Here is a 13,148-nt window from a genome sequence, read left to right as displayed (position 1 = left end):
ATTTATATATAATTTAACAGTGTTAACGGCTATATTGATTTATATTATATGCAGCTATTTGTTTCTAGCCGTACCTATTGTGTAATGGAGTGTATCTGTTGGTATTTGAATTTGTTCAACCATGAAGCCTCCGTGGTCTAGTGGTTATGACACTCGCCTTGACAGCGAGAGGTCGCAGGTTCGAGTCCCGCCAGAGGCATTTTATTACACAATTTCTTTATTCATTTATTTACAGGACTACATTTGTTGAGAGCTATGCTACACGGTGTATTTATTAAGTCCTTTATTCGAACACTGTATTTACCTTTCTTTGATTATTTATATATGATTTAACAGTTTTAACGGCTACCTTGATTATATATATATACACTTTGATGACAAAAAAAAATAGTTTTTGACTGCAATAAATATGTCGAGAAGGTCGTTGCATTTTGCTTCTCAATTTAATAATTGGGGTTACAAATATAAATTTTGAACATAGGATCAAACAATCAGACAATCACTTCAGTCAATCAATCAATGAAATAATCAATCGATTATCTCCATCAATCCAAAAATATCTCTAAATGAATAAATAGAAAAATAAATAAATCATTAACAAATAAATCAATAAATCAAACGAACGGCCAAGAGGAGGTCAAGACTAGTGCGCCGCAATGTACATCCCTTATATCGCCTATGGTTCTAGTGGTGGGAACAACTGTTTTTGAATATAAATCGTAGGCCCAATGTAAACGATTTGGCTTATGTGTAATTTGCAGAACCCTGTACATCTTTCATGAAGAGTAGGGGTTACCCCGGTGTACCGGTCTATTCAGTCTCTGTAATGGCTGAGGGGGCAGCTTGGTATTTATTGTTTTACTTCAAACTTTATTATCTGATCTATTTCCGGAAATTTCATTGCTTGCATATACACACATATAAAACATACAATTCACAATATAAAATTACTAAAATACATTAGTTTAACATGAAAATCAATAATTACAATATCACTATTAATATTTATTTATCAAATATTTTAACGTTTGTGGTAACGAGGAAGTTAGGGAAAGGAAATTACTGTACGGGCTAGGCCACACCTCGTCTATTCTACATTTCTTTAAATTATATTCTTGAAAATGCAGTTGATGTTATATTTGTCACTGAAACCTGGCTACATTCAGATGACACTGCTGTCATTGCTTTCTGCTGGCCTGAAGGTTACACTTTCAGTAGATTTCCATGAGTAGGTAGACAAGGTGGTGGTGTTGAAATCCTCTCTCGAATTTCATCTTCTAATTGCAAAAAAATGTCATTTATTTATTTCGTTTATTTCGTCTGCGGTTTCAAATCATTTGAGACGTGCGAAACTTCACTAACTTGCTAATCTAAGTTTATATAGACCACCCCTACCACTGGTCGTAGCACAGCACCTCAGTTTCTGAGGTTGATACATTTCTCGAGATGTTCTCTCTTTATGAGAATCTGTTAATTACTGGAGACTTTCATTTGGATGATCTCCGTAATTCATACACTATGCATTTTCTTTATCTTCTTGATGCTTTTAACTTAGTCCAACTGATCAGCACACCTACACATATTCAAGACCATTATTCTTGATCTTATTATAACCATTATAACCAATTATACCAGTCTTATCCTTAATTCACATGCTTATCAGTATTATATTTCTGATCACTTTATTGTTCACATGACGCTTGACATCTCCAAAGCTACCACTCAAGTGGAGAAAGTTAGCATATCGTAAATACAAATACATCGATATATTAACGCCTTTAAACTCAAGTCATCTGAATCACTTAACCATTTTTCGGACAATATGGATGTTAATACCGCAGTTGACTTTAATAACGACACACTTCGATCTCTAAGAGATGAGCGTTAATACTGTCTATTCGTTACATGGCCGAAATCTGAATAATTTTTTCAACGACTAACAGTTGGTCAATGGTTTCAAAACTGTTTTCTCTGACAAAATTCAGAAACTTAAATGTAAGATGTGTCCACTATTCTTAAGAAATATCAATGACAGCATAACTAACCACTTTGCAGTTTTAAATGACAGTGATGTCACAAATTTGACCAATTTATGCATGTCAAACACTGTCAGCTAGACTCTTTTCCTACAAAGTTCCTAACTTGTCTCCCTGAAACCTTTCTTCCCATCTTTGGGAATGTAATTAATTCTTCGTTGTCATCAGGTGTTTTTCCCTACTGTCTCAAGACAGTTATTGTAGGACCTATTTTGAAGAAACCCTCTATCTATTCTGTCTAATTTCGTCCTGTTACGAACATTGTTTTTATATCGAGGTTTGTTGAGGACATTTGTTATCAAAGATCTAATTAAACATCTTAAAAGAATGATCTCTTTGACCCTTTTTGTCAGCCTATAGAAAGCTAAACGTTACTGAATCAGCTATTCCCAAGGTCCACAAAATGGCATAACACTCGCTCTTGATTCTGTTGAATATGTTCTTTCTGTATATCTCGACTTATCTGCCGCTTTCCACACAATTGACCATGTCGTCTTTAAAAGGCTCTCAACTTTCGGTGTTGTTGGAACAGCCCACAATTGGCTCCGTTCCTACCTGTCTTCAAGGTCACAATCTCTTTGCGTTAATCATGCTATATCTTGCCAACTTAAAATCAACTGTGGAGTTACTCAGTGATCGATTCTTGGTTCTATTTTGTTTCTTATTTATATTTACCCTCTTAGTCAAATTATTCAAAAACACTTCATTCACTATCATGTTTATGCTGATGATACTCAACTAACATCTCCTTTAAGTACAGTTCAGTTCATTTCTATGCAGCGAAATCCAAGATGGAAGCATTATCACTGGTATCAAAGTATAGTAAGTCAAAAACATGTTGTGATCGATCCTGAATCAACACCAAGGATTTTATTAAATCACCTTAAACGTTCCATCTACCTGGACGCCGTTCAAGACGAAATCTTCAGATTGGTAACACCACTATTATTCTGTCGTCGGAGATGCGTACCATAGGTGTGGTACTTGACTCATCCATGTCCATTGCTAAGCATATTATTGCTACTTGCAAATCAGTTATCTTTCATATCAAGAAGATTTGTCGATACCTAAATGAAGATGCATTTATATTTCCGCTTTCAAGCTTTTATAAACTACCTCTGTATCCACTCTTACTGTTCCCTCTAGTCGTACATAGTGCTCATTTAATTGCTGCTCCGAGACTTCGCAATGATTTGCCACAATCTGTTTGTAAATCTCCATTTTCAAAATGAGGCTTTCAGCTTCATTTATGTTTTCTTTCTGACTTTAACATTCTTTTTTTTTTGTTCTCCTTTTTTTTGCTTTCTGCTTTTCCACTTGTATAATATTTTCTCCCCTTTTTCATTTTTCCAGAGCACGCCATCAAATTGGCGCATTGAGACTTGTATAATGCGCCATAAAAGTCGCCTTATAAGTTTGGATTGGATTGGATTGAACCAATAAATTCGTTAAACAATTCAATATATACATAAATATGCGTAATATAAACATGACATAATGTATGGTCTATTATCAGACATAGCCAAGAGACACGACAAAACCCTAAAATTGAATAAAATGAAATAAAAAATATTTTATATAGTTATTCATCCATAGGGCATAAAAATATTTAGGTTTACGTTACGAACTCAAGGTGCACACTGAACCATTGGGATTATAAATGTCTGCTAGAAAAACAATACAGTAGTGAACTATTGTTTTTCTATTTAATCACTATAACGTTGTATAAAATAATGACAATTTAAAAAGTCATTATAATTTAATTGTATATTTGGAAATAGTAATAGGAAAAAAAATTATGAAGCTTGAACTGGGTGCATATTGTTGTTTTGTTGTATTAACCACCTGTACCTCGTAACTATACTCGTTGATCAGGGAGAATTAACCTTTTTCGAGGGGGGCCAAGTACTAGAAGGGCCACACCCATCTCAGTCCACTACGGTTGGAGCTGAAATTGAAAATAGCACACTTAACTTGGAACAAAAATTGATGTTTTTCAAAGTGTCTTAATTTAAAAGTATAGCTGTTCAATTTTAAATACGGTACATGAAATAGAAGAGAATGGTAAACACCAGGAGAGTCTACACCCACCTCAGCCCACCGCACGGTTGGGGAAGAGGCGGAAAAAACGATGGAACAACACTATAATTTATGCCCAGAAATTGCATTCTGAAGATGTATAATATTTTTTCTACATGCCTTATTTTCACAAAAATTTCAATTTTTAATTAGATTAAGTGTTTGTACTGTTGGGGAAGGCGGGGTGGGATAGGGAGGGGTGAGTACCAAACGTGTCAACACCCACCTCAGCCCCCGCTATGGTTTGAGTGAGGTGAAAAACAAATTTAGGATGGAGCAGCGTTAAATGCCGGAAATGGCATTCTCAGACCTAAATTATTATATATGGTTGAGGGTGGGCTGAGATGAAGAAATGTAGGGGTACAGTGGCAACTCTAATTGGCCTGATATGGCACTGTTAGATATAGCTACGGGGGTGCTAAGATGATTATGCCGTCCCTTGACCATTTTGTCACCGTCTTATCTATCAAAACTTTGATTAATTCTATTTCTGTCTTATACTTTTCAATATTTTATCATCACCACCATCATCGTCTTCTTCATTTACCTTGCAGAATTATGTTGATTTTAATAGCATATGATTATACTGTACCCCATACCTTATGCTTATAAACATTATTTTAATAAACATCTTTTGTATCATTGTCTGTTTAGATCGCTATGGACAATTGTAATGCTCGGTTTGTTTGCCTGGCTAATTGCTGGTTTAACTTCAAATATCTTGAACTTTGCTTCGTTCCCGGTGGCTACCATCGTCACGTTAAACTATGTTGAGAACCTAAGCTTCCCAGCCATAACGATTTGTAACTACAACCAATGGCGTGCATCATATATCAAAGACTCGGACGCTGAACTACTAAAACTCATGTTTCCGAGCCTACAGACATCAGACAGTGATATTGATTGGTCGGATTATGATTTTACGGAACGCAACATCACGGCCGATATCATCAGAGGAGCTCACCAGAAGGAGGACATGATTATAGAGTGTTCTTGGAAGAATATCAGTCCCTGTAGTCATGAGAATTTCACGATGACGATAACCGACTTCGGTGTCTGCTACACATTTAACCAACCGTCTGAGAACAGTAAGGCTTTGATGGTGAAACAGACTGGAAGTGATTACGGACTATCACTGCGTTTGAATGTAGAACAGGGTGAATACCTCAATGGAAATAACAAAGGAGCAGGCTTCAAAGTAAGAATAACATGCACACACATAGGATTTAAATATCATATAAGCTAAAATCAAATATGAGGTTGCAATATTAAATACAGTACATATAATAGTAACTGCTTGTACCCCAATTGTCAGACAAGCATTAATATGAAACTTACATGGTAATTAGGTCTATATAAATGAGCATACAACAATCATAGGAACTTGATCTAATTACTCTGGAAAAGTCTTTTTTGATTAAAATTCATAATATTATTTTTTTTTTAAATTATATCTTTAAGAACATATTAACTTCCTTTGCTTCTACAGTACTATTTAAAAAACTAACGTTGAAACTACTTATTATTCAGTAACTTGAACAGGAGTAGTACTCAGTTCGAATCGCCCAAGTTTCAGATCATTTGCATTTTAAAATTTTACCTAAAACCACTAACTGACCATTTTGTGGGCTAGGATGCTAGAATTTGTCGGTATAAACTCTTCACCGAGTAGTCTTATTGGTTTACGAACTGGAACTGATTTCGCCGTCGGGCCTATTCGCATTCAATTTGTTTTGAGTGGGCCAGTTGTTTTATTCAGTTCGTATTTACAAATTTAGTTTGTTGCTGTATCAATGACTTACCGTACAGCAAAACGTCTATAACAATTACAGTGGTGTCAGTGAGGGTAGAGAGAGGCTGATCGGGAACAAATTCTGTTTATGATACACCGTGTATAATATAATAACTTTTCACACATAGAAAGTCATTTCCTACATTCAGAATTCGACGGTGAAGAGTTCATCTGTGTAGTTTAATATGCACCACCTATCGTTCTATACTGTAAAACACGGTGCACGAGAATAGAAACAACGCAAAAATTAAAAAAAAAGATATATTGGCACAACAGTTGGCAAGGCCGTAGGAAGCAGTTTGGCTGTTCCGGTTTTGGCCGGACCAATATTACACCAATCAATCTTGGTTGTATTCCAAAATTGTCCTTTTGACACAACATTTTTGTAAAACAAATTACAGTACGGTCTCACTTAAACCTTATGAACGAGGTCCGGTTCTTTCCTTTATGTCAGCACACCCACCCACACACACACACACACACACACACAAACAAATCCACAAACACCCATACTGAAAGCATATTTTAAAAGAATTATACTTTTTGCAAATTGAAATTCGTTTTTTTCTGGGGCCCATTGTTCCTTGGAGCCCCAGAAAACAACAGATGCCGTGCACCGACGGTAGAGGTCGCACTCCTAGCGATCAGAACTCAAACCATCAACAGTTCATTGCCTGATGAAGTGTTGCTGCTGAAAGCACACGAAAAGTCGCAAGCCCAATTGAGCTCAAATGTACCAGGAATAATCCTTAGGACCTTCTAAACACACACACACACAAAAACTCTTCACCTCACAGGTCAAAGTTCATAGGTCAAAAGGTCAAAATAGCCCACTTGAGCTCGAATTTACCAGAAATGATCCTTAGGACCAACAACAACAACAAAAAATACTCTTCGCCTATAGGTCAAAAGTCACAAGGGTCATTTTTGGTGAAAGTTATCAAATATTGCTAGAGTAACGATTGATAGCGGCAGTTTGGAGCAGCGGTTGAGGTTTGGGCTTTCAATCGTAAGGTCGGGGCTTCGAGTCTCCGCTGTGCAGATTCGCTTGTGTCCTTGGGCAAGGCACTTTAGCCACTTTGCTTCAGTCCACCCAGCTGTATCAATGGGTACTATGAAACTGCTGGGGACTAACCTGCGATGGACTAGTGTCCCGTCCAGGGGGAGTACAACTCTCATCCGCACACTACATAAACTGGGGAAAAGCTACAGCCCTATGAGCCCCATTGGCTCAGAAAGGATTTAGTAGTAGTTAGTAGTTTAGACTAACGATCGGACCAATGGCATTAGACAGTCTCTTAACAAACACGGGTTGTTCATAGCTTGAGGTCAAAGGTCACAGTGGTCACCTTGGGGTCAAATCCTGAAAAATGTTCTATTGAACATACCGTAGTATATCTCTAGTTTATTTTGTGGTTTAGTTAAAACGAATTTCAATTTACAATATTAGATTATTCAAACCAGATGAAACTATTTCAATATATAACATTATACTTTTTGTTATTCAATAGAGAGCACTTGTATACACATAACATAAAAAATAACTGCACTAAAACCACTATATATTTAAAAACTAGTAGATTTTTTTTTTAATTTGGTATGACAAGAGCATGGTCTTCCGTGTCTAATAGGTCCCAAGTTGGAGGAATCCACATCTGGGAGATCTGTTTAAATGAGTTTTCTTAATACACCTAAATATATTTTGCTGTACATGTTGATAAGCATTATGATTGGTACTAACTGTTGGGAGAAAATTGATAATAGGCCTACAGTAGTGAAAAAAGTAAAAGCATGCAAATATCAAAATCTGTAAAAACATGCAAATATTATCATAAATTTGCGGGAGATGATTATGTTTCGGAAGGTTCCTGCTTGTTCGCGTGGGTGCGGGAGTCCTCCCTGTCAATTTCCTGGAGACTCCATTCCGGGACTCTGCACGAGACATGAAACGCCTGGGCCGGCCCTAAATGTGGTCTTTAGATTTCTTTATTTAGAAGTAAAACATTAAATGTTTTAAAATGGATGTACCGCATGCTGTTATTTAGGACATTTAAGTGTAGCTAGACTTCCAACTTGGTCTTTCTATTAAAATATTACAAAAATGTTCACTAACATTATCGTTGTTCAATATACACAATACAATGTAGGCCTACACACTACAGTGCATTACAATTTATTACAGAAAAAATGCATTTATAGTGAAAATCAGGGCCCCTGTGACCATTTTTTCGGGACCAAGGTTTCTCTACTGATCTAGCATCACAAGGATATAAATAAAAAATTGAGCAGGGCTTCCAGAAAAAGGGCGGAACACATATTTCATAACTTCACTATATTAAATAAAAAAGGGCAAATCTGGTGTATGTTTTTGGGGACATTGAATTCAATGAGACATTTTTCAAAAACCTAAAATGTCAGCCATTTTGAATTCGGGATGGCTGCGGTAACAATTTTAAAAAATCAAATAATATTTCAGTATCATTCCACATCTCCTCTTTGAAAAATGGCGAATTTGGATCTAATCATGTTTTAGGCTTTCCGAGTCCAATAAACATAGTTTCAAAAAGCAAAGATGGCAGCCATTTCGAAATTCAAAATGACAGCCGCAAAAACCGTCGAAAATCGCATATTTTGGTATGTACGCCTATTTTCACTTCTCCTTAATCAAAAGTGGCAAACAAAGCTAGGATGGCAGCCATTTTTGAAATACAAGATGGCAGCCACAAAATGTTTGTTTATAAATCCTGATTGTTTTCTTATACCAGTAATTAGACTCAATAAATTTTACAAAGATATGATTTCCTAATTATTTTCATATGATCAGATATTAACGCATCCACAAGGGGTGTTTCCATTCGTCAAACAGCTTGGGTTTGCCGTGTCACCAGGATTTGAAACATTGGTCAGTTTGAAATTTACTAAGGTATGTTATGTCATAATGTAAGCCGAGCACAAACTGTGTCGTACGACATTCTTTTATCCACTCTGTAATAATCTTGTTTTCCACTAGGAATATTTATTGGTGCGAATCGAAACCGTCGATTCATGCGCATTCACATTTCTATCGGAGTTTTCGCTTCAGTTTTTTTTCGAAGCAAAACAATACGCAACCAATCAGAGCTCAGGAAGCAAATCGACGCTTTCGATTAGAGTGAATAAATTCACCTACTGGAAAACCATAGAGCTATTAAACAACTAGAGTGCTGACAAAATGGCGAAGCAATGCAGAGTTGTGTATATGTACCATCCAAGATGGCTGACGTAGAAAAGCGCCACCTTCAGGCTTAGTATACATATTATTACCATAAATAAGCCCTCTGATAGACTATTATTTCATTAATAATAATAAGTAATGGTAATAACAAATTAATAAACATTCATAGCCAAGAAGAGGCCAAGTAGAGCATCTTATTCAAAAATAACACAAAAATTAAAATCATGTACATTACGCCAACACACCGCAACGCTCGATTTTCCATCATACGGGTAACTAGCTGTACTGACCTTTCTGTGTAAATTGAGGGCACCATTGAAAATGATAGTGCTTAGGCGAAATTTGATTGGCTGAATCTATGGCAGCCATCTTGGATGGTACACACACACAGCTCTGCGTATTTCGAACTTCGAATACATTGCAGTTAGCGCTCTAGTATTCTTATTATATCTCTATGTGGAAAGCAGGCTTGGGAGTGCTATTAAAAACAATTCGTTGCGCGCACATCGTCGCGTTGCGTTCTCCGTCGGCGGAGTGTGTGCATTCCCTTGCATCTAGCCTATCCCTATGCAATAATAATGAGATGGCCGATAGACTAAACAAAACATGAAAGGGATTGGCGCAGCGGGAACGGTTTGATTTCTTAACATTGATGTCGGGGGTTTCAAACCCTGGCTGTGCATTTCGCTTGTGCACCAATGTACTTTATCAGCATTGCTTCTTCCCACCCAGTGTATAAATGGGTACCTGTTGGGGTAGCCTGCTCCTGGGCAGCAGCAACACCTAAGCACGTAGAACCGATGACCTGTGACAGAAGCGCTACGGTACATACCTGCAAAGGAAGGCGCTATAACGATATACCGAATAAAATAAAATAAATAAACATAAATTTGGATTTTCCTTCAATTGTTTGTGTTCTTGTGCACATATTTTAGAATAGTACAATGCAATCAGTAATTTAATCAGTAACAATTTTATCTTCTACCACGATCTTTAGCTTAAAAATCTTCCGGGGCCCTACGAATTTAAGTGTCTGGAGAAAAAGCTAAAGTACGCAGCCAAATACACAGTGGAGGCCTGTCAGACGGAATGTAGAGTGGATTATATCATCGACAAATGTGGATGCAAGAATTATAATATGCCAGGTATGACTTAGTTTGTTAGAGGCCTTCGTCAGTATATCTTTACATTACTCACAATACAGACATGGCAGAAGACAATCCATACTCTTTTTTGAATTATATACTGGTACTCAGATTTTCTTTTTCGAACAATCAGTGTCATAAATCAATATGACAGAATTACACAAACGAAGATCGGCTTTGGGAGATTTAAACTGTAAAGAATCCTACCTAAAAAGGAATCCCTATGATCTAGTATCCTGTTTGAGAATTTCCGAAGCGAAATGTTTGAAAGATTAGCAAAGTAAAATTGGTTAAATCATTTAGAAGATAAAAGTTGGTATATCTTACTTGATTCTTTAATAATGCACATACCGTTAGGACACTTTGATGATCCTCCTCTCCTTCACCCCACCATCCACCTTTTTCACGCAAAAAATTAATTAACTTTCCCAACTAAATCGCAATTTATTCCCATGTTTTTGAAAATTTGTTTACAGGTAACGTTCGAGTATGTTATCCTAAAGAGATCTACGAATGTGTGAAGCCAGTTAGCGGTAAGAGTCCTTGATAATCTTTATCGATAGATGTTATTCACTTATACTAAATCATCAGAGTAAAACAATACTATTATAAACCACAGGAAGTGGAGTAAAAAATATAATAATTACAGTAACAAATATAAATTGGCCTACAATAAGGACAATAAAATAAAAACATAAGTAATGAATAGGAAATAAAACAATCGAAACAATCTACATTGAGCAAGAAATTTCAGTGATTTGAATTTGATTAGTGCCCTCTGTTGGTACTTAAAGTGTTTACATCTGTTTGCAATTTTATTTTCGTAGGATGGCGAAACAAAATCACATCAATTATAAATAATTAGTATCCTTAGAGAACATAGTTTGAGCATGCGCTATTTTCAAGTCTACGCCAGCCTGTTTGATGAGCTGCTCTGTACACCGCGAGTCATGATGGGGCTTAGGCCTAGCCTATTTTCTTAAATGGGTCCCATGCTTTTAACATTTATTTTCTGATTAATTTGCTAGAATAGTACAGTGTATTAGTTTGACAGATTTTAGAATTGATATCATTAAATTGATCAATTAATAAGCCTGGTAAATTCAAAATGAAAGACTTGCATTCATAGATAAACTATACCTAATTTTTTGCAAGAAAAATAATGGACTAATCAGATGGCTCCCATGGACGGTTACACTGAATAATTGATTGCTGTGCTCTGACCGTGATCTCTTACTCAACATAATAACAGTACAGAAATGTACAAAGTTGGATATGATAAGGCGTAACACAAAATACACAAACATAAACGTGTACGCTGATGATCATGATCATTTGTGAGGGTTGGTGGTATCTGATGTCTCTTTATCACTTATTTACTTTCCTAAAACTTTAAAATTTCTTTTACTTGTATGGAATATATAACATTTCCCGGTTAGTAATTTATGACTTGATGTGATACCCCCCCCCCACATAGAAAGCAATACGACATAGGGCTTATTTTATTATTACACACGTGTGTTTGAAACTAAATACAGTATAAGCATTTTCATCGTGGTTTTATTTATTACAATCATAGGCCTATTCTTCCACCATCATTACACATTGAGGCCCTTCTTTTAGGTAAAACGATCTATCTTAAATTTTCTTTCTCAAGTTTGGGACTATTATGTTTTTAAATAGCTTAGAAGGCAAAGGAGGGCAAGCACAAGCCTTAACCCTAAGAAATGCGCGCGAAGCGCGCGTAAAATTTTTGTGTTGTTAATTCTAATTTCGTCGCAATTGATCAAAACTCCCTAAATGTGCAATTTTTAGAGGAAATTGGCCTACCTCAACAAGAAATGCTCTTATGTTATACATGGCCACACTCGTTCTTTTAAACTGTATATTAACATTTTCCTTATAGCTTTATTTATTACAAACATATTCTTTCAACAGCATTACACATTGAGGCCCTTCTTTTAGGTAAAACGATCTATCTTAATTTTTCTTTCTTTGAGTTTGGGACTATGTGTTATAACTTAGAAGGCAAAGGAGAGTAAGCACAAGGTTTAACATTAAAAAATGCGCGCGTAGCGCGCGAAAAATTTTTGTTTTTTAATTTTAATTTCGTCGGAATTGATCAAAACTCCCTAAAATGTGCAATTTTTAGAGGAAATTGGCCTACCTCAACAAGTAATGCTCTTATGTTATATAGGGCCACACTCGTTTTTTTGAACTGAATATAAGCATTTTCCTTATGGATTTATTTTACAAACATATTCTTTCAACATCATTACACATTGAGGCCCTTCTTTTATAAACGATCTATCCTTAAATTTTCTTTCTTGAGTTTGGGACTATGTGTTATAATTTATAAGGCAAAGGAGAGCAAGCACAAGCTTTAACATTAAAAATGCGCGCGTAGTGCGCGAAAAATTATGTTTTCTAATTTCGTCGGAATTGATCAAAACTCCCTAAAATGTGCAATTTTTAGAGAAAATTGGCCTACCTCAACAAAGTATTGGATTTAAAATTTGAGATTTTCATGCACTTTCCCGGGTGAAAAGGGCATTCAATGGGGAAATAATTTCCACAGATGGATATTTTCCCCTTGTTCCCCGGTGGTTACACCACTGCGGAGAATATCTGGCGGCTTAGATCAAATGCGATATGGACACTTTTTGAAGTGGAGAAGGGGTTGCAGGCCGGGGTATTGTGATATCTGTTCATTATATCTTCCTTTTTATTCTTGTCTTTATTTTTTTCTTCTCTTTTTTTTTTCCTTTTTCCTTTCTTTATCTTTCCCCTTCTTTCTCTTTCCCTCCCTCTCTCCTCTTTCTTTTCTCTTCTTACCCAGCCCGGTACGACGGCTTGGTCCACCCGGTAAAAACCGTCGGGGG

At 36.2% G+C, this 13,148-nt stretch overlaps 1 protein-coding gene and 1 non-coding gene across 2 annotated transcripts in view; both read left to right on the top strand.

Annotated features, from left to right (window-relative positions):
• The first annotated feature begins 126 nt into the window (after window positions 1–126).
• Trnas-uga lies at window positions 127–199 on the top strand. The gene has a single exon. It is a non-coding gene; the product is annotated as a tRNA-Ser (tRNA).
• A 4,574-nt stretch (window positions 200–4,773) lies between these two features.
• LOC117124353 (acid-sensing ion channel 2-like) overlaps window positions 4,774–13,148 on the top strand; it is a 29,270-nt gene continuing 20,895 nt past the window's right edge. Inside the window, exons 1-4 of the mRNA XM_033270571.1 lie at window positions 4,774–5,313; window positions 8,732–8,830; window positions 10,119–10,266; window positions 10,743–10,799. Of these exons, the coding sequence (XP_033126462.1) occupies window positions 4,789–5,313; window positions 8,732–8,830; window positions 10,119–10,266; window positions 10,743–10,799 (829 nt within the window). The 5' untranslated portion in view covers window positions 4,774–4,788. The remainder of the gene's footprint in view (window positions 5,314–8,731; window positions 8,831–10,118; window positions 10,267–10,742; window positions 10,800–13,148) is intronic.

This window comes from Anneissia japonica, unplaced genomic scaffold (assembly GCF_011630105.1).
Source record: "Anneissia japonica isolate Jap-2015-1 unplaced genomic scaffold, ASM1163010v1 scaffold11029_len304543_cov171, whole genome shotgun sequence".
Taxonomy (NCBI): Eukaryota; Metazoa; Echinodermata; class Crinoidea; order Comatulida; family Comatulidae; genus Anneissia; species Anneissia japonica.
This window is presented reverse-complemented; position numbering and strand designations above follow the sequence as displayed.